A 26,905-nucleotide genomic window follows, 5' to 3' on the forward strand; every position below is an offset into this window, starting at 1 on the left:
ATCACAGTGTTTGCTGCAACAGATGAAGGACAAGCAGGAAGCAGAATCTGTGTAACGACCCTGTAGCTCACAGGCAATCTTCTACATGCAGACAACATTACACCTAGCAGGGACAACTCTGAACTGTCTTCTCCAGCGTCAGAAGCAACAGATTACCACAAACTGATGTTTCTAGACTGAGGGAAACCAAAGGAAAGCTTGACTAATGTGAAAACAAAAAAATTAACCAATACAGTTACAAAACCTTGTCCATAGGTCACTTCAGTGTGTAAACCATTTGTATTCTAAATTTGGTACAAAAGCTCTTTGTTTTCTGTTTTTTAGAGACTGCTAATCACTTCTGGTCATGTGTAAGGATGAAGATCCTTTCTATCCAACAACATGTGTTCAAGGGGTCTTGAATTACACTTGTTGACTAGGTGTGAACACAAGTTAGTTGAAAACATTAATTGGCTCTCCAGTTGGAGCCGTCAGGCTAACCACCCACCTCTGCGCAAGCACCGTGAGCAAGCCAAGACTGTGCTGCCTGCTGTTTCAGGTGACTTAAGAAAGCATACGTTTAGGACACAAACCCATACAAGTTAGCAGCTGACTGCTTGCTCACATACCTGAAAACATTGATTCTCTCAGGTCTGCAGTAAATTACATGAAAAAGCTTTAACATATGCAATGACAGCCAATAGTTATGTGTTGCACATTTTCCAAGTTTTAATAGACACAAAAGTGAGTCCATTGTACTTAAGACACTACAATGATTTCATTCTATTGCATGTCCTGCTCCAATTACATTTCTCAGAGTACAGTATTGAGTAAAAGTTTGGTAGCTTTAAAATTAACAAGTGTGTGAAATCTGTAAGTAAAATAAGCAGCAGCAATATTTTTTGGGATTTTATCAAGAATAGCTAACTTTTAAGTAATAAATACATTCCAGGTTGTGGTTTTTGCTGTTCTCCTAGTTCATGGCCGTACAACTCATCAAATTCTTATCCTAGGGTAAGATATCCTTAAGACTTTCCTGCCAGCCTCACACCAGAAGAGTCTCCTAACTCCACATCCCGGTGCCTGTCACCTGTCCCAGATGAAAAGCAGTGCAATCTGACAAGGAAACTCCTCCTCCTGCCATGCACACGGCAACCTCCAGATTCTCCTGGGGAGCATGTCAGGATGATTACAGACTTCGTGACCCTCTAGGAGAACAGCTGTGCTCTTATCTTCTGTTACCTTGAAGAAAGTGAAAGAGGGAGAGGTTACTGCAGGCGGCACAGAACGGACCAGCATTAGCAGCGAGGCACACGCTCCGGGTTTCCTCTAAATATAGCCAGGAATTCTCCTGCTCCCAGCTGGCCCGGCAGGCAAAACCAGCAGCAGCTACAGCTTTGGAAGAAACTTGTCAAGTTAACAAACCCAAAGTAAGAGTGGGAATTTTCTCCAACACAGACATGATATGAATTTCAGTGACGATAATAAATCTTCAGTCTCTGGCTTAAAGACTCTGAAGTCCCCGTTCAGGGTGGGTTACTGTAGGTTAATCTGCCACGAGTCCCTACAGAGCACACCACGTGAAGAACATCTGCCTCCACTTTTCCAGCATGATCTATAAAACAGGATTATTTTCCCCTTGAGAGCAAGCCATACAGAAGCTTTCCTAAGTACCTGCAACTGCTCAAGACGTTGACTGGTGCTGCAGTGCTCCAGTCCAGTTAACGAACAGGCAGAGCAGCCACGCCACCTTCTCTGCCTCCAGAGGTAAAAGACACCCTGCCTGCCCTCGGACCCCCCACCTGCCACAGGCTCCCCTGCCCACTGCTCATTCCAGGCCGCAGAAGCAAGCACGTGCCATGGCAGCACTGCGGAGCCCTTGGGATGGCCAGCGTCTCTCCAAGGACCACACGCTGCTCCCCTCCCACGCAGCCATCTGAAGAAGGCTGAATCCGAGTGCATCAGACCATGCCATGACTGACCAGCCTGCAGGCGATAAGAGCATGCAAGATGCTTGTTCAGAATTCAGAAGTGCAAAAGTACATGCTCCGAATCACAGGTACCAAAAGGTAATGAAGCTACCCACGCCTGATGTGTTACACTGCTGTCATCTGGCCTCCTCGCCAGACACCAGCCACTAAGATGAAGGGCAAAAGGGCAAACGTCAGGCTTGAAAAGACAACATCTACTGGAGAGGGATGTGCCTGTCAAAACAAAAAACAGCAAGAGAGGCATCCTCATTTGTACGCCTGCATGCAACATGCACTTGCACGGGCTCTGTAAGTCAGGTTACACAGTGGAAGCCTTGGAAGAGTTCAAAGGATGGATCCATTTGGCTACAAGATCAAGCGAAGAAGCTAGAAGACATGTGAAGCAACTCTATAAGACAGAAATGAGTAAGAAAATGGCATGGAGACAGATCTACACTTAACACTTCCCAACTGCAAAAGCATTGCTACACCACACTTCAAACGCAGTTCACTTTAAACCAGTTCAAAAGCCTGACTGGCCCTAGCACACATCCGTGCCAAATCAACTAACATGGCCGAGTCTGAACCACAGGAAACACAGGCTCAAATCCGTTCCTGACAAACAGGATTAATGCTATGAAGCAAAAGATCAAAGACCTTTAAAAATCCCTCTCAGTTGAGGTTTGCAACTTACAAATACAGAACACAATAAGCCAAGAGCACCAACACCAAACACAGGAAGATGATCACATTTCCAACGCTGCTGAAAACGCAGCAGCACTTCTCCTGCAGGCATGGAACCACAAGCGACACTGATTTACCCAGACTCAGCATCCAGAATGATCTTCAGTATTGCCCACACAATTGAGACTTCAAAAATGCTGATTCAATACACCATGAACATCTGCCCTAAAACCTACACTCCAGAAAAGGGTGGCAATCAGGTTTCATAAACTCCTTCAGTATCTCGCAGAATCATCCCACTCCCAAGAAACTGTGATGTCTCACAACAAGGCTCTTATCTATAGTCAGCAAGAGTATAAATTTATACTTAATCGTGCAGGAGAATCTATCCCTTTGCCTTCTGATGAATGGCAAGATTTAAGAGCATGCAACAAATTCACTTGCAGGCTTACTATCTTACAACTCCCAAAGCCTTAGTGAGGTCCATGGACTTGGCAGAACATGCCTCAAATGTTTTTTGCAAAAAGCTGACCCTCTAGAGACAGATCACAGATTGAGAGTATTTGGTCTAAACAGGAAAAAATGCATTTCCTTGCTGAGGAGGTAACAACAAGCCCTCAGGCTGGTTTTATTCTTAGTATATTTTCACACTTGGAGGAAGGCAGCATCACAACAGATGCAAGATGCCAAACAAGCTCCCAGCAAAGCCTTCTGCCTGCGCAAGGGCAGACGCCGGCCCATCTCCCCCATCGCAGGGACAGGGATGAGGCCGAACTGCAGCTGCTCAATGACATTACCTGGGCCAGAGAGTGGGGACTGTCTCCTCTGGGAGCAGCAGGTTCCACTGGTGAAATGGCAAACTGCTTTAAAACAGCTGATGCTCCACGTCTCAAAATGTGGAAACCTCACCACCTTGCTCAGCTCCTTGTGCCTGGGGATGGACGGGAGGTGGTCCTGGCCTGGAAACACAGGGCTCCGCAGACCAGGCTCAGCAAGGGGTCCAAGGCCCGCCCCCCCCGTGAGAGCTCAGGTGTTGTTTTAAGCAATGCCCTGAGCAGACCCAGGAGTTTTCAACATGTGTTCCAGGGGAGCAATGCAGTGACAGTCACCCATACACTCTCTCTTCGGTGCTGGAAAACTTCAGAGACTTGTGTGAAAAGAAAATATCTTCAAGATGGAGCAACAGCTTAAATGCTACATTCTGGACATTGCTGTAGCCTCGACACACGTATGAGTAATGAATACATAACACACTGACTGACTCAGGACAATGGCATGATCTAGCAGTCTGTGTGCTAAGCTGTGTGTCAAAAGGGAAGCCAAGAAAGCTCTCCTGAAGCCAAGTGCTTATTCATAATTTAAAAAAATGAAGTTTTGGATCTACGAGAGACATTCACAAATTCAGATTTAACAGCTGCAGCAGAGTGCAGAAAGCCAATTTGTCTTCTGAGATTACTGCATCCCGAGGATGTCAATGCGTGGGGACACCGCTCACACCAGCTCTGCCCTGCTCAGGGCACACGCACCTTGACCTTCAGGTGAGAGGTGCAGGACATGCCTAGTTCCCGCAGAGATGCTGCAGCACGGGGAGCATCCCGGGCCCTGCGCCTTTTGCCTTCGTGAGACTACCAGATGCGGCACTGAAGGGGTTCCTGCGTCCACTGGTATGCCACCAGGCACCCAGGGCTGTACCAGCAGCAGCAGCACTCAGACTAGCTCCAGGTGAAGACCAAGAGACACGCATGTGTGCCAGAGCCAGGAACCCATCTCCTTCAGATGGCTTCTCTGGAAAGCCCTGGAGCGCTGCGGCACTGAAACCCTCACCGGCTGCAGCCCCAAGTGGCACAAGCCCCTTGGTTATCCCGCATGTCCTGGCAGGCTGGGAAGCAATGGCAGCAAGAAGCCTGCTCATTTTGTCCACACAAGCAGCTTATTTTGAGGTGTATTTTCTAATCATAATGCCATTAGCAGCAGGCTGTAATTGAGCATCACCAAATCAGCCTTCCTCCTGGTATCTCCCCTCTCAAGGGGCCCTGTCTTGAGCTCAGGGCCTTATCTTCCCACAGCCCTGAGGAGGAGGGTGAGGGGCCAGGGGACCCAGAGGACCTCCAACAGGCAGCCGACTGGCTCCCACAGGGCTCTGTTTCTAAAGGCAGTACCTGCTTAACAGCCCACGTCACCAGCACAAGGCGAGGGGAAGGGCAGAGAGGCTGCTGCTGGCAGCAGTCCTGGGAAGTCCTTCCATCCCATGCTCTCCTCCAGTGGGAGCAGGGCCGGGGCAGGAGGGGGTTACCTGGGTGGTAGCCAGGACCCCTATCCCTGACCCACTGGGCAGGGTTTTGGAACCGTCTCCAACTCCCAAGGCAACAGGATCCAGCTGACTTGAACAGGCTGATAGCTATGTCCACCAATAATAAACTCCACCACCCAAGCTCCTCTATGAGAACTCCTGTATCAGGTTCAAAGGTTTTCTGTTTTCTGACAGGGTTGCTTTCTGCATGAAGAAAAGGCTCTGATTATTGGCTTGCATGAAAATAGAGCAAGTCACCATTCATAAGGCAAGTTAAACAAGTAATTTTGCTACAATTAATTTCTTCAGCTGCAGAGAGCACACAGGAAATATGCTTTCTAATGAAAACAAGTCTCTCTGATCCTCCAATAGCAAGAATCTAATGCAGATTAAACAGCAACTGGTACATCAGTTAAAAGCATTCACTCCTTCAGAAATTAATCAACTTAATGAAAAAAAGCCTTCATTAAAAAAATATCCAGCTCCTCCCTTCCAGAGAGACATGCATACCCAGTGACCAAGAGATGATTATACAACTAATGCAGGGCAGCTGACGGAGTTCATGTGGGAAAGGCTCAGGCACAAGATGCCGGAGAGTATTTGTGACCCTCTTGCTACAGTGAGATGAGTCATGTTCGCTTGCACAGGCAAAGGAGCCACACATGGACCTTCACTCCATGCTGCATCCACAGGGACGGAGCACACAGAGCCTTCTGCTGCCCACAGGCACCGGGGCCAGCCCAGTGGCCTTGGGATGGCTGGGAGACACAGCCCTTGCCCTCATCAAGGATGACAAGATGGACATCACCAGTGGTGTGTGTGGCAGAATCCCTCGCTGGTCCTGCTCTGGGGCACAGATGGCACAAGGAAAACTGAGCACTTTCCAACTGATCGAAAAGCTGGAGATCAGGGTGCAGGGACTGTAGGTATGAAGAGCACAAGCACTCCAGAAGTCAAGGTATTAAGTCCCATCTCTGTCATCACTGTCGGACACGAAACACCTATTTCAGATGTACAGAATCTTGGGATGTGCAAATTCATAAACTAGTTAATACAAAGCTCACATATTCTGTAAAGGTACCTACAGAGTGCAAAACAGATGCATCAAGCAGATTTTAAAAAACTAAAGCAGGCACCAGCTCATCCCCACTTAGTTTGCAGGACACAGGCAGCTTCCTCAAGTCTGTTATTAGGGAGAAGTCAGTTTGTCACACAGCCCACACACTCCCATTCACCTCGATCCCAATGTCAGCAATGGGCACTTAGGGAAAAAACAGTATCAGGGCTAACAGTTGGCAAGTTTGTCAGCATTTAAGAGTCTTCACATTGATTTTTGGGTTTAAAGTCCTGCCTTTCACACCTGAGCATTAAAAGGGGAAATATCTGTGTCACCAGGCCTGACCAGCCAAGCAGCTGCATGTGCCACTAACACCACACAGCTACTGCATGAAGACCTTGCGCACTCCTCCTTCAGAGTAACAAGCACTTTTCCACACAGAGCTGTCCCTCAGCTTTCAAAAATCCCCTACTCCTCCCTCGGCCCAAAGCAGGCTTTCAGTATGTGCAGCTTGGAGGTGCTCCACACTCTGCAAAGATCTGCTCAACCGCAGCACAAGTAGGATGCACTTCTGAGCCTCAGGCGGAGGCCAGAGGCCTCCCCCCTCGGCCGAGCAGCACGGCTGGCTCCGAACCGCATGGCAGCCCCCTCTGCCCAGGGTCCCCCCACTGAACTCACCCTGCTTGGTGTGGAAAGGTAAATCATAGTCGCAGTTTTAACAGCTCCATTTGAGTTTAAAAACCAAACAAGTAAAGAAGATGCAATTAAGGAAAAGCTACAGAAATTCAATTTTTTGTATCATTTTTAAAAGTTTTCAAAGAAACAGGTTTCCAGGCTCTTCATCCAGACACCTCTCCCCACCACACAGACACAGCCAGTCTCTCCCACCCTGGGAAGTTGTGCTGCAGAGGGGGCTGCTCTGCATGACTAGGACGTGCTTAAAGGTCCAGATAGGGCTTGGAGAACCTCAGTCCAGAGAGCAGCTCGCTGTGCTTCCAAAGGAGTTGTTAAGCCCTTCAGTTGATACAAATCTCCTTCGGCAGCTGAAGCTACAGCTCACGTAAGCAGATAGCATTCTTGGGCATCCGCGCAGCTCGTGTGCGGTTAGAAATAGCACAATGTATGGCCTGCTGGCATTTCCAAAAAATACGCCTGGGAGTAGAGAGCGGAGGGAAAGAGGGGCAACAGATGGCACAAACAAGGGAGAAGCAGCACAGATCTCAATGTCTCCAAATGCAGTCACAGTGGTCACAAGCCAAACGTGCAAGTGCTTTGAGGAACAGGAAAATCAGTGGGATGTCACCAGACGTGCAGCTCCAGACATCCAGCGCTGGGGCACACAAATATGCAATGCAGTCTACTTTAGACTTGTTCTCCTACTTTGCATTAGTATGCAGAGACGCTGACGCCGAACTGTTTGGAGGAAGACTGAGAAACAGCAATTAAGTTGGATGCTTGGTTTTAGTTGACTGAACCATCTAGAAACGAGGCCAAGAAAAATCTCAAGCATTCATCTCCTGGGCTGAAATATTTCATGTGATCAGGCAGGTGGTTTTAGAAATTCAGCTATCACAGCAATCATCACCTGAACTTTATATAAAGTTATATAAGGTTTTTGTGCCATTGGTAGAGCAGAAGAGAAGGGGTGAAAGGAAAAAGCAGTGATTTATGTTGCTTCAAAAACTGCTGGCAAGCAGTACTGGCTACATGCACATATAAAGCCCTGAACATCTTTGAAGGTGAAGTCATAACCCAACGATCCAAATTTTACATTAGAGCTTACTATATATAGCAAGTATGCAACAAGCTTTGATTTTGCTGTACATAGTAGCAGTGTGCTTTCTATGATGAATGGCTAAATGTACCAATACTGAGAGTCTATTAATCTAATAGCAGTAAAATTAAAACCTTCAGTATTTTCAAGTTTAATGATTCCACCACCATGGTTTGGGGTTAAAGAAAGGGTTTTCCAGACTGAAAAAGTAAATGAATATACATACGTTAAACTTGTTTCATGCAGATTTATATGAAAACCTACAAGCAGGTTTTGTAAAAAGCTTTACTGCATGAAAAAACTGTGGGCAGGGAAAGGAGATTAAGAGGAACCATTCGGGAGGATGACAGGACAGAAAAAAAAAAAAAAAAAAGAAAAAAGACTTGGATTTGCTCAGCTTGCCAAGGGCCCTGTTCCTGCACAGACCAACACCCTTACCATGCAGGAGGGTCGGAGCAACACACATCCCTTGAACAGCCCCCGATCCCACCACATGATGTGTTCCCTGGAGCAGGGACAGGGCAGCCTTAGGAAACACAGGTCTGCTTCCCTCCTGCACCCCATGGGCTGCTTGTTCCCAACACCACACGTGTCACACCAGCCTCGAAGGGTCTGTCCCTGCCCTGTGCAGGGGGTCCCCTCCAGCCCAGAAGCATGCTCAGTACGCTGCATCACGCACCCATCCACCACATCTACCCGGTGGCTGAACGCAAGACCCTAGCTGTGCCAGCAAACCTCTTGGTTATAAAACCAGAAGTAAGCTGGGGTGCTCATCACCATGGAAGATGCTTGACTCAAGGAACTTGAAGCTGACATAGGTGTAAGCTCAAATGTCATGCTCCTGAAAGTGAACAAAAACCAAAATGCAAAAGCACAAGGGATAATTTTATTCCCAAGGAAAAAAAGTCAAGGTGGGAGTGTCGAAACCTGCAGGACCAGCTCTCGGAGAAGGTCCCACACATGGAGACACAAGCACTCAGTACGCCACAGGCAACATTCCAGCTCTCAGAAGACTTTCTGACCATCTGAAACAACTCTGGAGACAAGAGTCCTGCAGCCAAAAGCATCACGAGCATCCAAGCAGGCGCATAGCAGAGTCACACAGGCAGTTACACAGGCGAGGGAGGAAGGATGCTGCAGGAACGAGGGGGAACCAAAGCCACCTCTATCAGGATGGACTGGAAGGACAGCTGCCACGGGGCATCAGGAGCTCAGGGCATGGGCAGCCACCATATCCCACCGGGCTCCCAGTGCCATGCCAGGCCAGCAGCTCAGAGATGTCCGTCCCCGGTGACATGGCGACTTGCTGAACATCAGTCTCATCTTCTTCTGGCCTTCTCCTGGTATGCGTGGCAGCATGCTGAACTGTGCCCTCAGCTCCCCCGGCCACCTCTGCGGCACCAGCGCCCCCAGAGTTCAGCACTCCTCTTGCCCACGGCAGCCCCAGCGCAGGATCGGGCCGTGCCCTGGCTCCCACCCCATCCGCCTCCCCAGGCCAGTCAAGCAGCCCATTATCCCGACACTAACACAGCCCTGGGCCTGGGCACAGCCACCTTCTGCTAACAACGGAGGCCTGGGGTCCCAAAACCACGAGGAGCGGAGGTGAGCCAGTATCTGGTGCTTTCAAACCAGAAAGGAGTAACATGGCAAGCACCCAGCTACAGCGTGCAACGGCTCTCTGGACGTGGCACACGGGTAGAAGCTACAAAATGGCATGAGAAGATGCTGAGTGGGCATTTTTCCTCCTGGCACTACTCTAAAACAAGATTGTCTTACAAATTTGAGTTTTAAGAGTTGTTAAGTCTGCCTGTCGTTTTTCCAGAAACTTGTTTTACTAGTCACTTAAAGACAGGGTTTCAATAGAGTATTTCCTTTGCAAAAAAGTATAAGGACAAAATAATAAAACCATGAAGTGACCATAACAGCTTTTCCAACCCAAACCAAGGTGGTTTTTTTTTCAAAAAAAGTAATCCAACCGGTTCCAGTTTTATATGCATCCACAAATCACCTGAATTGTTTATACATTTTTTTCCCAGTAATTACCCTCCACACTGGCAGAACAGCATCACACGGCAGAAGACTAAAGTTTCACAACAGAAAGCATCAACAGTCACAAACTTCTGCCGCGCCCAGGATTAGCAAAAACGGCGCCAGCAAAGCGCTGCTGCTGAAGGCACCTCCGGGACTCTTGCTCTGCGCTACCCACAACAAGCCCTCGCGGAGCTGCTGCTGGTCACAGCACAACAGATTTTACATCGGCAACGTGCAATATTGCCAGTCAGGCACCTGCTCCTAGAAAGTACCTTTAATAGATACAAGGCTGTACTGCCTTGAAAAAGGCTGCAAAGCTTTTTGGTATTTTAACCGTAGCTCAAATGTCACCATGGTCCTAGGACTCAGGAACTGCAAAAATTAGTGAAAATATAAGTTACACCCTTCAGGAAAGAACAGTTGATGAGCAACTCAAAGAAACATTTCAGTTTTACCTTAGGGAAGTTCAAGGAAAACAACAAAATTCAATCCTCCTTAATGGAGAAAACTGGGTACAGACAAGTCTTCGAAATAGTGAGTTGTTTTGTAAGTGATGCACCCAAACACTACACATGCTGGTCTAACCGGGGACCTATGTAAATGTGACATATGGCACACAAGAAGTTGTTTTGTTCCGCTTTTCTAGTTTTGAGCAACCGCAGCTGTTTTTCCAACTATCATGTCATCTCCAGACAGGCAGACTGCATTGGCAGCTCACCTCAGACACATGCAAAGCAGAAAATTACCTGTGGAAAGCCAGCTGAAGGAGGCCAATGAAATGGGATATGTGTTAGATATACCTATAGACATTCCTATACATATAAGAGCTTCTGCGCTGTGAGGGTGAGCACGGGCACAGCTGCCCGGAGAGGCTGTGGCGTTCTCCTGCTCTGCAGACACCCCAACCCGCCTGGACGTGGCTCTGTGCAGCCTGCTCTGGGGGACCCTGCTCTAGCAGGGGGTGGGACGGGGTGGGCTCCAGAGGGCCCTTCCAGCCCCCACCATGCTGTGATTCTGTGATATACATGCAGAGGTCTGGCTGAAGAGTACAGAGGGAAGGAAAGGTCTGGTCTAATCCAGGCCATTCCATTCTTCCTATCATTTTCAGGATGTTGTTCTTTCCGCAACTTTACAGACTTGCCTCCGCCCCTCCTGCTCTGTACCTATAGCACAGATACCCACCGTGTCTGCTAACCCAGTTCTCCTCCAGAGCAGGTGCTGCTTCTCCTTCCTGAGGCCCTGCCCCACAGCCTTTCACCCACATCTCATGGCCAGGTCTGACCATTAGCACCACATCTGCCATGGTCCTACCGGTAAGTACAGGCAGCGTTCTCCTTAGGCTAACATGGGACTGGGAAAACATCCTCCCATTTTGACTTCCAGGTCTGGACTTTTGAGCTCCTCTTGGCTACATGCTTTTCTGCTCCACATTGGTATGGCCAATCTGACTGATCCGAAGGATTGGATACTGCTTCACCCTGCCCCTTCTCCTCCTGAAAAGCCACCTGCCATGGCACACCAGCCGACCCAGAGCTCACAACAGCACTGACAGCTGTCCGTAACAGTGACTACACCCGTTCTGCTAAAGCCATCCCCAACTGCATGCACACACACAGTGTAGACTTCAGAAGGATGAAGCCTTGCTGCTCCTTTCAATAGAGCACTGATCGTACAGGAGCAATGGATTTTGACCATGATTCTTCCACTGGCAAGGCCAGCGTATTCTGGGCACCCAGTTTATTTATACTCCAGATCTAGCTAATAAGAATTTCGGTCCAACCCAAACACTCTTGATACAACAAAATCTTTAGCCAGAGTTAAGCTGCATTTGAAAGAACACAATCAAGGATGAAGCTTAAATGCTGCTGCTGCAGTTAAGACATTCTCAGTTGCTTGAGCATCCCGTTGTCCAGACACCTTGAGCACACAGAGTGGATATGCCACGTTCTGATTATTTACACCAGCCAGGCTTGCTGAGATGGAGTAATAATTCAAGCAAAGCAAGTCCTTCATCACACTTAAGCAAGTGGTGAAGTCTCACAACAGAGGGTATGAAAAAAAAAATAATCTTTTCTCCCTCCTCAGGATTACATGAGCACTGACCATCATAATCTCACTGCATTACAAAAGCTTAGATGGAAAAGAACAGTCTACAGCAGGAGCCATACTGGCTCGCGTACATGCAGTCCTAGCATGATAAAGAGCAGAAAGATTTAGGGGATAACATAATGAACCACACTGCATAAAGCAAGACCTTTGACAAGACTCTTCCTAATGATTAGTTAAGGTTTTCAGACAAAAAGTTAATCCCACCCCTTCTTTAACAGTATCACAGATGAAGTCTTGTCTTGATAGAGACAACTGAAAGGTAGCAAAACTACTCTAGATCTTATTCAAGTCGCTGGATTTTTCCCATGGGCTTCACTCAGGGCAGTGTAGTAGGCAGCATAAACTGAAGTTACAGACGGTATTTCTATTCCCAGTTACACCACAACCCGTATTTTTAGGTATCAAACTTTCACCCTGGGCAAAGTTTTGATTGTTTGTTAAGAAAGGGAGTCCCATCCCCTTCCATGCTTGCAACAGTAAAAGCAAAATGTGGAGGCATTATAAAGAATCATCTCCCACATTTATGCTCCCACCTAAGTCCTCAAACAAAGAAGTTGCATGTAAAGGCCAAAAGAATTTAATTTGATGATCCAGGCCACTCCTCAGCAATGCACCGATGTTTTGGACACAAGTGAAACCTCAAGTGCTGTGCAAAATAACTGAAACTCTGTTCCTCAGCTAAAGACCGTTTTTGGTACAATCATTTTGAAGAGCCACAGGGAAGAGGCCTTCACAAGAGATCCTTACCAGAGGGGTCAGAGAAACTGCAGGGGAGCAAAGGGTATCCAAGGGCCCTTAACTGTTAAAGGTAACTGCTGGGCATCAGTACCAAGATGCGATAAATATAATCTCAATTCCAAGAAAGGTTTCAGTTCTTTAAACCAAAAGATATTTCAAAGAAACTTAAACTCTACTAGCTATCAGCCTTTCAGCCAGGGCTCCAGATTAGTTCTGATGCAAATGAAGTATCCTGAATACTCACCACATGCTAGCTGTAAACAGCACTAATACACGGCTACAATTTTATTAGCTCTTTGAACCAACGACGCTTGCTTCTTCATGCCAACTGCTCTGTACTCCCCTCTGGGCTCCAGGTCCCACGGTCCCCCCCAAAGGTTTGGAACTAAAACTGAAATTATCACCAACAACCAGGCATTTAACAATTGTCAACCTCCATTTTTAAGGAAAAACAAATCCAAACTAACAGTGGAATGTAGACTAAAAAACACAACAAGTTTATTTATGGGAAGCAGTAGTCCAACAAGCACTCACCTGATACTGGAGGCAAAGTTATGTCTCAAACTGTGTTAAGAGATCTCTTATTTCTGGAGTCAGATGCTCTACTGCCTTCGCAGCTTCTGTGATAGCTTTCCGATACATCCCTTTCTTCTTGCGATTAAATCTCAGTTTGAAAAATTCAGAGAAAGGAGAGAGTTTTGAAACCGATAAGAATGAAGTCGTCGGAGAACCAAACCACGATACTTTAGCTTCTCGCCATGAAGGTTCCCCATTTTCCTTCTGGCTAAGGTTTATGTCAAGAACACGTGCTGGCCACCATGGAAAACCATGAATTTTACCCCAAACAATATCCCCCACAGAAACAGTTCTTCCATCTTCTGTGACACATTTAGACACACTTTGGGTATGCAGTCTAACTGTTAGTGGTGGCACAATTTTACGCTCATCTTTTGAAGATGAAGAGACAGATGCATCATCACCAGGCAAAAAGTCACACATTTCTGGTGATGTTACTTCTGAACTAGAAGACTTGGACTCGTCTAGACTGTCATTACTACACACTGATAAACTAGAAGAATCTGCTTTTCTTTTACGATATTTCATAAGGAAAGCCAAGTTATCATGTCCATCTTTACCCTGGGGAAATCTTTTAAAGTCGTCATCTTCACCTGAACTACCTGAAGATATTTCAGCTAAACTTCTGTCTGTGGATTCATCGTTGTAAAATGTGCCAGGATTGGACTCCCTTCTGTTCTGAAGGACATTTATTTCGTCAATAAGTTCTGCTTTATAAATTGAAACACTCTGACCGTCATTTATGCGATGGGGCTTCAGCCGTATCTTTGGGGGTGGGACATCCGCACTGGAATGCACCGGGCGCGTGAGCTTCAATTTTGGAATGGAAGCAAGCTGGCTGCCTGCTGACTTGTCCATTAAACATTTGGTTTCTCGACACCGTTCAGTGTCCCTGGTCTCCTCTTGGTCCTCCCTTCCATTCTGCAATATTCGTTCTGGACAAAACGGTTTGACTGAGCCATGAACCCGGGAAGGGATTTTTACAACTTCACCTTTCCCTTGTGGAGTACTGTAGGATATTTTTATAACTGGCGTTCGATGCACTAGTTCCCCAGAAAACTTGTCATCCTCTCTCTTTTCTCTTTTGTTCCTTTTCTCCATGTAGTTGGAATCACTGTGTTTTTTCTGCTCTTTGTCCTGAATGCTCAGCTTCCTCCTGGTTTTAGCGTTCTGCCTAGTTGCGCTCATGTCCTCAGGGTTCAAGGTGTTTTTACACTTCTCACAGAGCACCTGCCTCGGCCGCAGCCTGATAGTGCTCATGATAAGCCTTCCTGGGTCTCTATTCCGCGACAAGCGTCTCCTCGTCCTCTTTATAGTCCGTGGCGGTGGCTGAGGAACCCACTGGTTGTACGTGTGCCGCAGCCACAGCGGACGGGGAAAGGGAGCTCCCTCAAAGTAGGGGGGGTAAGGAGGAAGGCTGCCAGGTGGCGGGGGAGGCAGGAGGGGGGGCACTTGTTCATCACCATTTCCTTTGGGAGGCTTTTCACCAGAGGGCTGCGGCTCCCTCTCACCCTGCACAGCATCTCTGCCATCAGCAACTCCGTTAGCGCAGGCATCAGCAGGAGGGTCCTCGGGCTTGGGAAAGGAGGATGGCAGACAAAATAATCCAGACCTGAAATGGGGCAAAAAGGACAGGGAAGGAAAGAGACAAAAAGTCAGGATGTTTGCAATGTGCTTCTCTGGTAAGACTGTACAGAAGAAACATGCTAGTTTCTTAAAAAAAAATGAAGAAAAAACACAAAACCAACAAGAAAGCCCTTCCACAACTTCAACATACTAAGAATGCAACATTTTTCCTGGATTTTTTAAGGGAAGGCAGCCAATTCTGCCACTGACAGAAATAACAGCACCTCAAAATTTAGGAACTCTTCTGCCAGAAAAGGCATAGAGATCAAAATCTCCACCTTCCATGACCTCTTTGCAAAAAGTTTTGCTCTAAGAAGTTTTAAGTTTTATCATGCAAAGCAGTTTATTTTATCAGCAGGCTGGAAGAGCCACGAGGAGGGCTGTGATACAGATTATGCAAGCCTTCTGGGAGCTATTAAACTTCCTTTCTTCACACTATACTTGCATGGCTGATTTTTCAGCTTCTCATTCAAAATCAGAACATCTTGACTTGGATGGGTAACTTGCACTTTCAAGCCACAGGTTCATTGGTACACACAGCTCCGCTCCCCTACCCCCAGTCTCTCCATACATCACTTTATTTGTAAAAATAATGAATACACTACTACTTCAGAACAGCAAGATGAAGAATGATACAGTCTTGTTCAATGCCAAGTCTCATTACAAGCTACCAAAGTCTGGACACAGTATCTTGCACAGATATTGGCAAAAGCAAATCCTCTGGAACAGAAACTCACAACTGCAATTCACGTCTCTGAGTTTCTGCACCAGGATTTATGCCCTTGGCCTGACATTAGAAATATTATGCTAACACAGCACTTGGACAAATATTTGCCCTGAAACACTGACTCAGAATGGGCAATGGTCCCTGTCTTGGCCTTCCAGAGATACTTCTGTAGAGGGTACACCATCAGTGAAGTGTTTCAGTTTCTTTAATAATAACTGAATGCTGCATAGGTGAGTCATGAAGAAGCCACAAAGAGATGGAGAACAGCTACAGACCAAACATTAGTTTTAGTTTAGGATGCTACATTCCCAGTTCCCTCCTTCCTAGCCATCGTTTTCTTTCCAGCCCCTAGGAGGGGCCCTTCCTTGAGCAAGGGAAGAGTTTCTTGGTGGAGTTAGAGAGAAGGACTTTGGCAGCCATTACACAGAAGCACACCAAAGAGAAGCTGAAGGTACCCACTTGGGCACACATCCCCATAGCAAGGGAAGCACAAAGTCACCGCTGTGGGCTCGCCAGGAGAGAAGCCTCCTCCAGGCAGCCAGGCTCCCCACGCCTTCCCCAGCTCTGGCCTCAGGCTGCACCGCTTTGCCATGGGAAGGACCCTGAAAACATCATCCTTCCCCTCAGCAGGCACAGGTGGGGGGCGTCTCCTTCCCAGGAGCACCAGCAGAAAGCAGTGCTACCCAAGGTCACAAACCATCCCAAGATCAGAGGCCAAAAGAACGCAGGGTTGGGTTTTTTTAAGCAGCTCACAGGAAAATGGGGAACATGGATCATCCCATTTAATATGGCTCTCACCCACTGGCCTCATTCCTCCCTCAGACAACTACAGACTGTCTCTCTCTCTCTCACCTGATTTCCATGAAGACTCCCACCAAGTTTAAAAATAACGCTTGCATAAACTAAGCAAGCAGGAATTAGTCTGACTCTGGTCCCACGTCACTGCCCCTCCTGGAAATGTAACGCGGTGGCTCTTTTTATTTCCCAAAGTCTTTTCCCATTATCCAAAGACTGCAGGACCTTCCTTGCTGTTCAGAGGACAGTTTAACTGGGAAGCTCTAAGTTTGAATGCTGGCGAGTCAAGAGGATTAAACTGTTGAAACCACAAATTTGGAACAAAATGTTTTTGTTCTAAGGTTTGGGTGTTTTTTCAAAAGACTGAGACAACTAAGGATGTAGGTGTCTTTCAAATGACAACTGAGAAAGCAAGTACAGTTTGTACAGCCAAAGATGTCAGCATCGTTCATAAAACAATTGAAAGTGGTATCATTTCCAAAGCTCTGGCTATAAATTTTGGTTACTTTATGCAGTGAGATTGTATAATTTGGTCACACCAGAAAAAAATACAAGTCTTCTGTTCCTCACATGGCACGAGCCCAGCTCCTGCTTGCCCTCCACAGCCTGGCTCCCAGCAGGCAGGTCCATCAGATCCATGTCCTTCCTGAGGATCCAGCATGGCACAAAGCTTCTCACTCAGCAGAAGCCAAGCACTCAAAAGTTAACCTCATGGGATGATCTACACTTGTAAAGTTAACATATTAGCACGTGGTAACCCTGATAGGTTTGAAACGGCCCACCTTGGCACAGGAACGTGCTTCCGCAGACCCTGGTACTGGGCAGCACATGGATCAGTGCCCTCCTAGGAGCGCAGCCCGGCAAGAAGCAAGCATGCCTGCACTGGGGTGCCTGCGCACCGCTGCCATCCTGCAGCGACTCCTCACCCAGACGCAATTGTTACCCTGCACCTGGGCACCAGTTCAGCAGCTCTTCAGGCCAAAGATGCAGTAGCACCAGCTATCTGAGAGAAAATACACCACTGGCCTTGTTCAAGGATTACACAAACTGCCATGTTGACAGCAAAACAGCTTAAGATTAATTTTCAATGGCAGCGGCTTCCACACAGCCAGGTAATGGCTCTGTCAGGGAGGGCCACAGCTGGGCAGGGACAGATGAGCTCCACAGATCCCACTGCAGCGTGGTGGTGCGGCAGGACTGCTCCTGTGCTGGCACTGGCGGCCCACCACCGCATCCTGCATCCTGCTGTGGTGGCCCATCACCGCCATCCCGCATCCCCCCGTGGCATACTGTGGCACTGGGGAGAGCTGTGCTTTGCACAGCCACAGCACAGGGTGCTCAGAATTGCAAGATATGCAGCCAGGTGTGCTGGCCATGTGGCCAAATCCTTCCTGCCTGGTTCTGGGCTGGGGATCCCAGGGCACAGAGGCAGTGCAGCAGGAATTCACAAGCTCCCTCCTCTCCCTGCCGGCACTCACAAGCGTCCCTGCCTCAGGGAGCTTCGGCAGGGCACCCAGCACCTCCTGCAGTAGCCATGCTCCCTGGGCTGGGTGCTGTTACAGGCAGACAGCAAGGGTAGCCATGGTAAATTCCAGCCCCTGCAGCTCCTCTGGCTCCAGCCAGGACATCGGAAACCTGCTGTAAGGTACCCCCCAGCTACCTCCCATGGGTGTCCTGGCACACCACCGCAACCAGGGTGCATGGATGATGGATGTGCTTGCTGCCAAGGGGCCTCTAGTTCTTTTCCTTCATACTGGAAGCGTCTCTGAAGACTAAGTAAGCAGTTTTGCTGAGGAATCATCCCTTTTCCAGACTGCCTACCACACCAGTCATGGGCAGAGGCAAGAAAGAGTTCTGCCATCTTACCTGCCTCCCCATGAGACTATGTGCACCCCAGACCTACTACCTTCTCAGGCACAGGGGGAAGGAGAACAGCTGCAGAGAGGCCATGCACAGACATCTCTTATCTTGTCACCGTATCACCAGGTGCCAGCAGAGCCCATTCACCGCAAGTGAACCGCCATCACCCAAGGCTGCTTTCAGTTTCTCTATCCCTCCACACTATGCACTCCTGATGGGGATGCACTGAAACACTGAGCTCCATCAGGATCCCTCAGCCATCGGAAGGCTGACTAAAAGCGATTAAGTCCTACTCTCAATTAAGTCCTACTCTTGGAGAGTGTTAGCCAGCTGCCTGCCCCTGCTGTCCCCCTCACCCAGCCTGAATCCGCCTTCCATGCACGCACAGCTCCTTGTAAGAGGATTTAGCTCTGGTGTCTTTCCACCCACTGCAGAACAATAAATGTTTCATCTGACACACTTCACTTTCTGGGAGAAGCTCACTTTTACCACATAGGGAAAGCTAGTGAAATTGGTATTTCTCCATATCCCCCAGACTTTTCTGGACAAATCTGGATGTTATTAATGTATTGTTTCTATCTGTCTGTCACTATTGATTCTGCATATATAGACCCACACAACTAAGATGAAGGTGCCTGAGTTTGCGAGTTAGGGGCATGACTGCATGCACAGGTACTACAAGCAGCAGGAAATACTATGATTTCACCCTGTTTGTAATCCTCCTTTCTGGGGCACCCACAGCCAAATGGGCTAAGCTACCTCAATGCAACCTCTGCTTCAAACAGGAGACACAATCTTCTGATTTATACTCATGCATAATTAAAAAAAATAACAATCATTAGAAGTTCAGTTGCAATAAAATTGCCAAGCCTTGTTATCAAAAACACTGTAACTGCAGTCAAAATGCATTTAAATCTCCTCACGAGCCTGGATGCTATGTAGCTTACTGTCTAGAAGAGTAAATTTATTAGAAGCACCTAATTGCCAGTCACTCGATAACAAGCACCAGTGCTTGCTGCATGCACTGCCTAGGCTGTGGTCAAAAAGGGATGCCTGTCAGAAGGCAACAACCATTTTTTCTTCAAATAATTCCACAGCTGTCTGAGAAGTCAGGCATGCATTTTTAACTACATCCCACTGTTCCTAAAGGCACAGGGGGGCAGGCAGGCACACCGGTGCACAGGGGAGAAGGCAGGCTGCAGGCAGGCAGGCTCCTGCCTGCAGCCACTCCTGCTTCCCACGCAAGCTGCCTGCAGGCTGAGCCCCCGTAAACCTGGGCAGGCGATTTCGGGTTCTAACATGCGCCTGCCTCTGTGGCTAAAATAACGGGAGTCTGGCAGCCGGGACCTGGGCAGAAAGGGATCTCCTGGCTGCCTGGGTGCTCAGGGTCGCAGGCCTGCCACCTGCTCAACTCCCCACGTCACTCGCTACATTTTAGGAAATAAAATAAAAAATATAATCAAACAGATTCCTCTTCTGCATAATGCTAAAAACAGTTTAAAACACAAAAGAAAGCCAAAGAGCCACCATATAGGCTTTCCATCTCCTTTGGGGGTCTCCCCTCTTTTGGTACCCTTAAAACAACCCACACTGGTCACTCCTCTCCCGCCAGCCCTGTCCCACTGTCCACACAGCCCTACTCCCTGGTGGGGTGGCACTGCCCCACACCAACTGCTGCCCAGGCGGCACCAGCAAAGCACACTGTAACCCTGGTGCAAGGTGTTGAGACACCACTCCATCAGCAGGGCAACGGGGAGAAGGAGGGAGAACATCTCTGCCACTGTTCTGGACTAGTCTTGGGGCCTTTGAGGTTCAGCATCAAGCTGACAAATTCCTACTGCCTGTGGGACACATCTCGACATTTACCTTCCAACCACTAGCAGGCTGATCCCTGTATTCCGCTGTTAAGGTGATGAGCATGATCTCTTCTTCCTCCTGCATCCCGAATTTTAGGTTGCTGCAAAGGAGAAGGTGCTTGCAGCCCACCCCCCAGGCTCACCCAAAGTCACCCAGGTCCATCGGAAGCCAGGTGCTGGCTTCACATACAACACTCCACTCCTGTTGACAGCCACAAGCAGAGGCCATGGCTCTCCAGCCACGTGTTGACCACCACGTCACAGACCTACTATGGCCACCGCAGGCCAGTCAGTGCTCAGGACTGCCGCGGGTGGGATGCAGCCTCAGGGGCTGCTCTGCATTCAGGTCCTGCGCGACAGTCAAAGGGCTGAGGCCTCCTGGCCCACTGCCTGGCCACCAGCCCCATGGGGCAAGGCTCTCCTCCCCATGCCGCAAGAGACTGCTGAGAGCCAAGATCTCTGCCTCGTGCTCCTCTCTACGGGATGTGCTCCAGCTCCATTGCAGCCCTAAAGAGGTGATGGAAATGCAGTGCCAGGTGGCACCCAGAAGCCAGACTGCTTTTTCCCCCTATTTCTCTACCTGAAGCAGCGCTACCGTACCAATAGGTTATGAAATTGGCCTGCTCAAATGTTTTAGCTTATTTTAAGGTGACAAGAGGGAGCAGCAATCCCATCTCTGTGTAACCTGGGGGGCAGGTGGGCCCATCCAAGAACTCACCTTTTGCCACAGATGAGTCTGATCACCAGAGATTGTAATTACAGGGGCAGGTGGGAGGAGATGTGGGCAGCTATCTTACTCATGAGTTAACACACAGCAACAGAACCCCTTCTTTTTGCCCTCCTTGTCCCAGTCCAGGTCAGAAAGGAGGACACTGCTCCGGCATCCCCACTGCAGGTCCAGGCAGCCCCCAGCCGAGCCGCAGGTCTCCTGGGAGACAGAACAGCAGTGGAATGAGCACTAAGCCTCGGAGACAACATGGGCCGCCTGCTGCGCTCCTACCCCAGCAGAGACCAGTGTTACCACCAGCAGCTCCAAGCCTGGGAGAAAACACCCATCTGGCCCTTTCTTGGGCAGACGGGAAAGAAAGAAAAAAAACAATCACAGAGAAAGGTTGGGGTGGAGGTGTAAAAACGTGCACATTGTCACTAAGGAGGGAGACAAGTGGAATGTGATAAGATAGAAGCAGCTGGCTGCACACTGGCTGGAGGTACCCACTGCTCCCTGCTTTGGCTGCAGCGGGCAGGGTTTATAGACTGTTAACGCAGTTGGATGCCTGAATACTTTTGAAAATCTGGCTCCAATTTTCTAGGATAGCCACGTGAAACTAAATAAACGATGAAAATTAAGTTCAGAATTCTTGCTTCATACATCTTCCAAGAAGAACCACAGGGATGCAGCTGGCTGTACTGCTGCCCAGCACTAACCTGGTAGTTCATTCACCGAGGCGGCAGAACCGAGCCCCCCCCAGCCGGGGCCGGGGCCAGCCCAGGGAAAGGCCCTGCCCAGCCTCGGCGTTCGAAAATGGTGTCAAAGTTGCCGTTGGTGTGAAACGGCGCTCACCGGCGAGCGCCCCCCAACCCCGGGGCGAGGGGGCCCGGCCCACCCGGAGCGGAGGCCGTGGGGCTCCGCCGGTGCCCCGGTCCCGCCAGCCCCCCGGGAGGGTCGCCGGGACCCCCGGTACCGCTGCCGCGGCCCAGCCAAGGGCAACGCGGCCGGGCACGGCCGGGAGGGCGGTCACAGGGCGCCGGCCGCGGCCGGGGGAGGGAAGAAAGGGGAAGAAAATGGCAAAACCGGCCGGGCTGCAGCCCCGCCAAGGGCGGCCGAGCGCCGCGAAGGTCGGCGGCTGGGGAGCGGGCAGCCCCGGTACCGGGCCGGGACGCGCTCAGCCCCTGCCCCGGGCCGTGTGCGAGGGCAGCGGCCCGGCCCCGCGGAGCGCCGCGGGGGGCACACAGCGAAGCCCAACCGCCCCCACGGCCGGGCCCGCCGCCCCCCGGACGCCCAGCTCTCCCTCCCACGCGGGGCTGCGGGGCCGGCGGCTGCGGGACGGTACCGGCCCCGCCACCCCGGGCCCCGCTCCCGCCCGCCGGCGGCCCCGGGCCGCTTTGTTCCCGCCTGGCCGGGCCGCCCCGGCGAACAAAGAGCGAGCGCCGCCGGCGGCCGGGGCAGCGCGGGGCCGCCGACCCCCGCCGGGCAGCGCTGCTCCCCCGCCCCGCGGTTCCCGGCCCCCCCCGCCCCGCCAGCCGTACTTCTTGGTGCAGTCGAGCAGGACGCCGGTGAAGCGGCGCTCCCCGCAGCTCAGCGTCACCACTAGCGTGTCGTTCACCATTTGCTCCACGAGCACCGGCAGCCACGCGCCCACCCGTGGCGACGGCACCCCCGCCTCCTCCGCCGCCGCCGCCTCTGCCATGCTGCCGCCGCGCTCCTCCTCCGCCGGCGGCGGCGGCGGCCGTAGGGGCCGGGCCGGGCCGCGCCGCGCGATGACCTCACAGTGCGGGCGCCCCGCGGCCGCCTGTGCCGTAGGTGCGTGACGTCAGGGCGCCGCCCCCGCGGCTGCGGGCGGCCCAGCGCCCCCTGCCCCGCCGGCCGGGCCCTGCGCGCACGTGGGCCGGGAGGGGCGGGCCGGGAGGGGCGGGCCGGGAGGGGCGGGCCGGGAGGGGCGGGCCGGGAGGGGCGGGGCGGGCGCACCGGGCCGGCCCCGCCCGCCCCCTGGCGGCCGCGCCGCGCCGCTCCGCCCCTTCCCGCTCCGCTCCCCACCCGCCGGCCGCGCAGCGTCGACCTCCCTCTGCAGCCGCGGGCGGGGGGCAGCGGCGTGGCGGGGGGGCCGCGGGCAGGGGGCTGCGCCCGCTAAAGCCGGGCTGGGCTCGGTGCGGGGCAGCCACGGCCGGCGGGCACCGGGCGGGGAGCCCTTCCCCCAGCGCCTGGCAGCCCGCTCGGGGAATGTGGCGTCACGGTGACGTACCCATGTGTCGGCATGGGGTCGCGCCGGGCAGCGCGGGCTGGCCTGCCCGCTGTCACGGCCACGGCCGCGGCGGGCACGCCGGAGGGCAGGGTCGCGCCCGGCTGGGGAACGTTAAATGGCTCTCCGCGCCCCCCCCCGGGCCGTCCGCGATCGCAGAGGGCCGGTGCCCCGCGGCGGCTGGGGGAGGCTCCGCACCCCGCAGGACCGGGCGGGTGGTGCCCCGCGGCCCCGCAGGGACGCGCCGCGGCAGGTCTCGGTGTGGGCCGGCCGGTGCCGCCCGGCCGGTGCCGTGCCTGCCCGGAGCCGCCCAAACCGGCCGGGGCCCCGGAGCAGAGCGGGGCCCGGGCCCGCTGCACCGTCGGGCCGCGCCGTCGGGCTGTGCTGGTCCCGCAGCGGCCCCGGCGAAGGGGCAGAGCAGCCGGTGTGCCCGTCCGGGGGTCCCACCGCTTCGCTGCCCCTCCCGCGGGTCCGGCATTCCTAAGAACACCACAAATAGTGCGGGTTCATTTCAGCCCTCCTGCTGGGAGTAGGCTTCGCCATTCCCAGTTTTCCGTGAGCAAGTACCAATAAAACCAGGCCAGAAACCAGTCATCACATTTGTATCTGTACAAAATTAATTGAAATTACTCCGTTCGGTCTCCGCCTCTCGTTAATGGGCTGCTGACCCCGACACCCGCAAGACAAATCTCTGTCTGATGTACCGGGATGCATGTCCAGTGATGCCTCACACAGAAAGCGAGAAAGATGCTTTAGGAACGTCCACAAACCTGCAAATACAAGAAACAGATCCCCTGGGATCCACCAGATCAGCCGTTAACAGATGATTTCCTCACAGACCTGAAGGCCAAAACCATGAAAAACAGAAGTCAAGTGCTTCTTAAATGTGACTTTAGGGAGAAAAAGTAGAGAAAAGCCTTTTTTTAGCTTTGCATTTGCTAATAACTTAATGTAGTTCTGTAACAACTGCTAGTAGCATTTTCTCCAGGGTTTCCTTAGGGGTTATGCACAGGCGCAGGGGGTTGCTGCATGTGACTCAGCGCTTCTGCTGGTCACTATGGACAGCATGAGCTGGAACCAGGGTCAAGACACGTTGTGCATCCTCACCCTCACTCCGTTCCACACGCATGAGACCCCATGCCTCCCCCACACCTCCCCAGCTCTGTCTTCGGACAATTCTCTGGGAGCAGTCACACTCATTTCCAGTTTTCTTTGAAATTCAACATTTTGGTGAGTCACATCCATTAACTTAACTTTATAACCAGCTTTTTCACATAATTTTCACGTAAATTTTCACTAATCTTTTATGGAAGGCACCCATTGTTACCTGAATTGCTGAACAGACTCAAGGGTGCTAGATCCATTTGGAATTAATGAAGCATCTCCGCTGTTGGCTAAAGCTGAATTCTCACTGTGCACAAAGGACCAAGACCCAACTGTGAACCATTGAAGCTTAGCATAGGTTTCAAGTAGACAGTTGCCAAAAAGGGCTAATAAACATTTACCCACATGAATAGTACTCTGTTAATCTGAACAGCAAAATAAAACAAACAAAAAAAACCAACTCTGCTGAATTGGCATTTGATATTATTTATTATGGAAACTTTTTTAATGCTGCAGTCACAGTGTCTGGAGGACAGGACAAGCTGTAGTTCTGAGGCAGCCTTGACTTCCTGCAAAACCTTGAAAATAGTTTGAGAGCAACATGCAAGCATAGAGGAAAGTTCTAAAGTGATCAAGGACAGAGAAATCTGTACTAATTTTCAGCAGGAAAAGGAATTTTTTTGGAAGCATCCTGCAAAACATGGTGATACACTTTTACAGAAAGTCTGCCTCCAAAACTGTTCAGAAATTCTGGCTGTTCCTACTGCCACATGCACTCACCATATCCACTGACTGACCGTAATGGGCCAGACACAGACCATCCTGGAATATACAGAGTAAGTCAATGCACAATTACCAGTACGGAAACAGTGGACAGACTGCAGGAACACACGTCTTACGGACATTCAATAGAAACCTCGTCAAAAGTGGATCAAATTAACGTCACTCTAAATAGTATCCACTCAGTGCACTAAACCTGAAGGAGTTGCTTTGAGCTTCCCATCTGTGTGGCAGCAGAACTGGCTGAGTGAGCCTCATGAATAACCCATATGAGACGAGGATGCACAAAGACGTGCAGGGAGTAGAACGTAACAGCTCCTGATATCCCATCTTGATAACTCCAGTCTTAGAGCTCTGTAGTTCCACGTATCCCAAAGGAGTGACTCTTCTGGGATTCGGGCTTGGTTGTTCCTGTGTCTCATTTCCCTGTGCTCTCCGATCCCTCGCTCTTGCTGCAGCCAGCATTCAAGGCCCCCCCCCCAAAGGCTCCCAGGCGTAGGGCGGGGAGCTCTGCTGCTCCCAACCATCAGCAGGGCTCCCAACCAAAGCACAGGGCACCCTGAGAAGTGCTCCTGCCTGCTGCCTCTTGTCCAGAAGAAGGATGCCGCCTTCATGACAGTAAAATGCAAGTAAGGTTATTCTACATTTAAAGACTAGCTTTAAATTTAATGTTACAATTTAGCACTAAACACGGCATTTGTAATGAAAACCCAGACTGGTCTGATATGACTAGGGGATACAGTGCAAGGCCAGAGATATGTTATCCATGAAATGAGTTAACTAAGTGTATACAGTTCCTCCTATTAGTAAAATTACAAACGGCTGCTCCAAAGCTTAGGGACAATTTTTGAATTTTACTTTCATAGGATTTTTGTAGCCTATAGAAGGGCGCTTGAGAAAAAGGTGCAGAGAAGCTGAAGAAAACACTTTTCAACACAAAAGAGACAAGTTTTACAGTCAGTTAAAGTGTTTAATTATCATTAGAGTTTTAACATTGTCAAATGCAGTTGGGAAGACTAGGTGCGAAGAGCAGGCTTTTCTAACTCTCATTCTTACAAAATAAACATTTCACTCATGCTTTAACAATTCCAGGCAATTGGAATTTGCTACTGGAAAAGATCTTTTGAGATGGCATTCTTGGTGAGTCGGGTAGAAATTCCCCCATGAAGGCCATGAGGTGATACTCCTGGAGAGGGACCACTCCTTTTGTGTTTGCCAGTTTGGTCTGTAGATCTTTAACCTTGGATTTAAAACAAAACCAAAAAATAGAGACTGCATATATAGGTATATATAATTAAGAACAGAAAGTAGTGCGTATGTCTTATGGGCCAGATTTTCACCTGCTCCTTCTGCAGCCTCCACTTGCACGTGCGTAAAGCTGCACGCATACAACAGCTAGAGTGCACACTTAAATTGAGTGGTCCATCCATGTGAACTGTGAAAGCATTAGAATGTGCTGGGATTTACATCTCCAGTCCCATGCACATGCTAACATTTAAAATATGTGCATATTTTTTAATAGTTGAAATGCAAAAGGGGGGGGTTAACCTCATTAGTGCAACTACATGCACAGGTCAGCTTCTAGGAATAAAGATGCTACTGACTGTAAAAGGGCTGGAAGCATTAAAGCTCAACAGATTTTGAAAGTAATGAACAGTAATCATGTGTACTACTGAACTTATTACTAATACATATTTTTGTGAATAGTCCCAACTCAATACCAGTATGTAAGTATACTTTTTACCAGATTAAGATTCATATTTATTGGATATTTCCCAGAATTGTAACAAACTGGAAAGTTGATTGAAATTCAGTAAAGCTCTTAAGTCTTCATGAAAATATTCTGCTTTCTAGAAATGTAACCAGAGATTTTGAAACATTGTTTCCTTGCTATGCAGCATGCTATGACTACTATGGAATACAATAGAGTCATATTCAAGCTACAATAACCTTGGGTGTTCCCAAGTAGCTTGAGATCATCGTGCCCAGTTT

At 50.1% G+C, this 26,905-nt stretch overlaps 1 protein-coding gene across 1 annotated transcript; it reads right to left on the reverse strand.

Moving 5' to 3' along the window:
- Positions 1–683: 683 nt before the first annotated feature.
- On the reverse strand, positions 684–22,614 carry PWWP2B (PWWP domain containing 2B). The gene is made up of 3 exons (XM_037400469.1): positions 22,320–22,614; positions 13,167–14,820; positions 684–1,221 (listed from the first exon to the last, which is right to left on the reverse strand). Exons 1-2 carry the CDS (start codon positions 22,478–22,480, stop codon positions 13,185–13,187), a joined length of 1,797 nt encoding a protein of 598 aa, XP_037256366.1. The 5' UTR covers positions 22,481–22,614; the 3' UTR covers positions 684–1,221; positions 13,167–13,184.
- Between the last annotated feature and the right edge of the window lie 4,291 nt (positions 22,615–26,905).

The sequence above is a fragment of the Falco rusticolus genome, chromosome 9 (genome assembly GCF_015220075.1).
Source record: "Falco rusticolus isolate bFalRus1 chromosome 9, bFalRus1.pri, whole genome shotgun sequence".
Taxonomy (NCBI): Eukaryota; Metazoa; Chordata; class Aves; order Falconiformes; family Falconidae; genus Falco; species Falco rusticolus.

Coding starts and splice junctions, on each gene's coding strand:
- PWWP2B (XM_037400469.1), bottom strand. CDS start 22,480: ATGGCAGAGGCGGCGGCGGCGGAGGAGGCGGGGGTGCCGTCGCCACGG. Junction 14,821..22,319: donor CTGCTCGACTGCACCAAGAA/GTACGGCTGGCG, acceptor GCCCCATTTCAG/GTCTGGATTATTTTGTCTGC.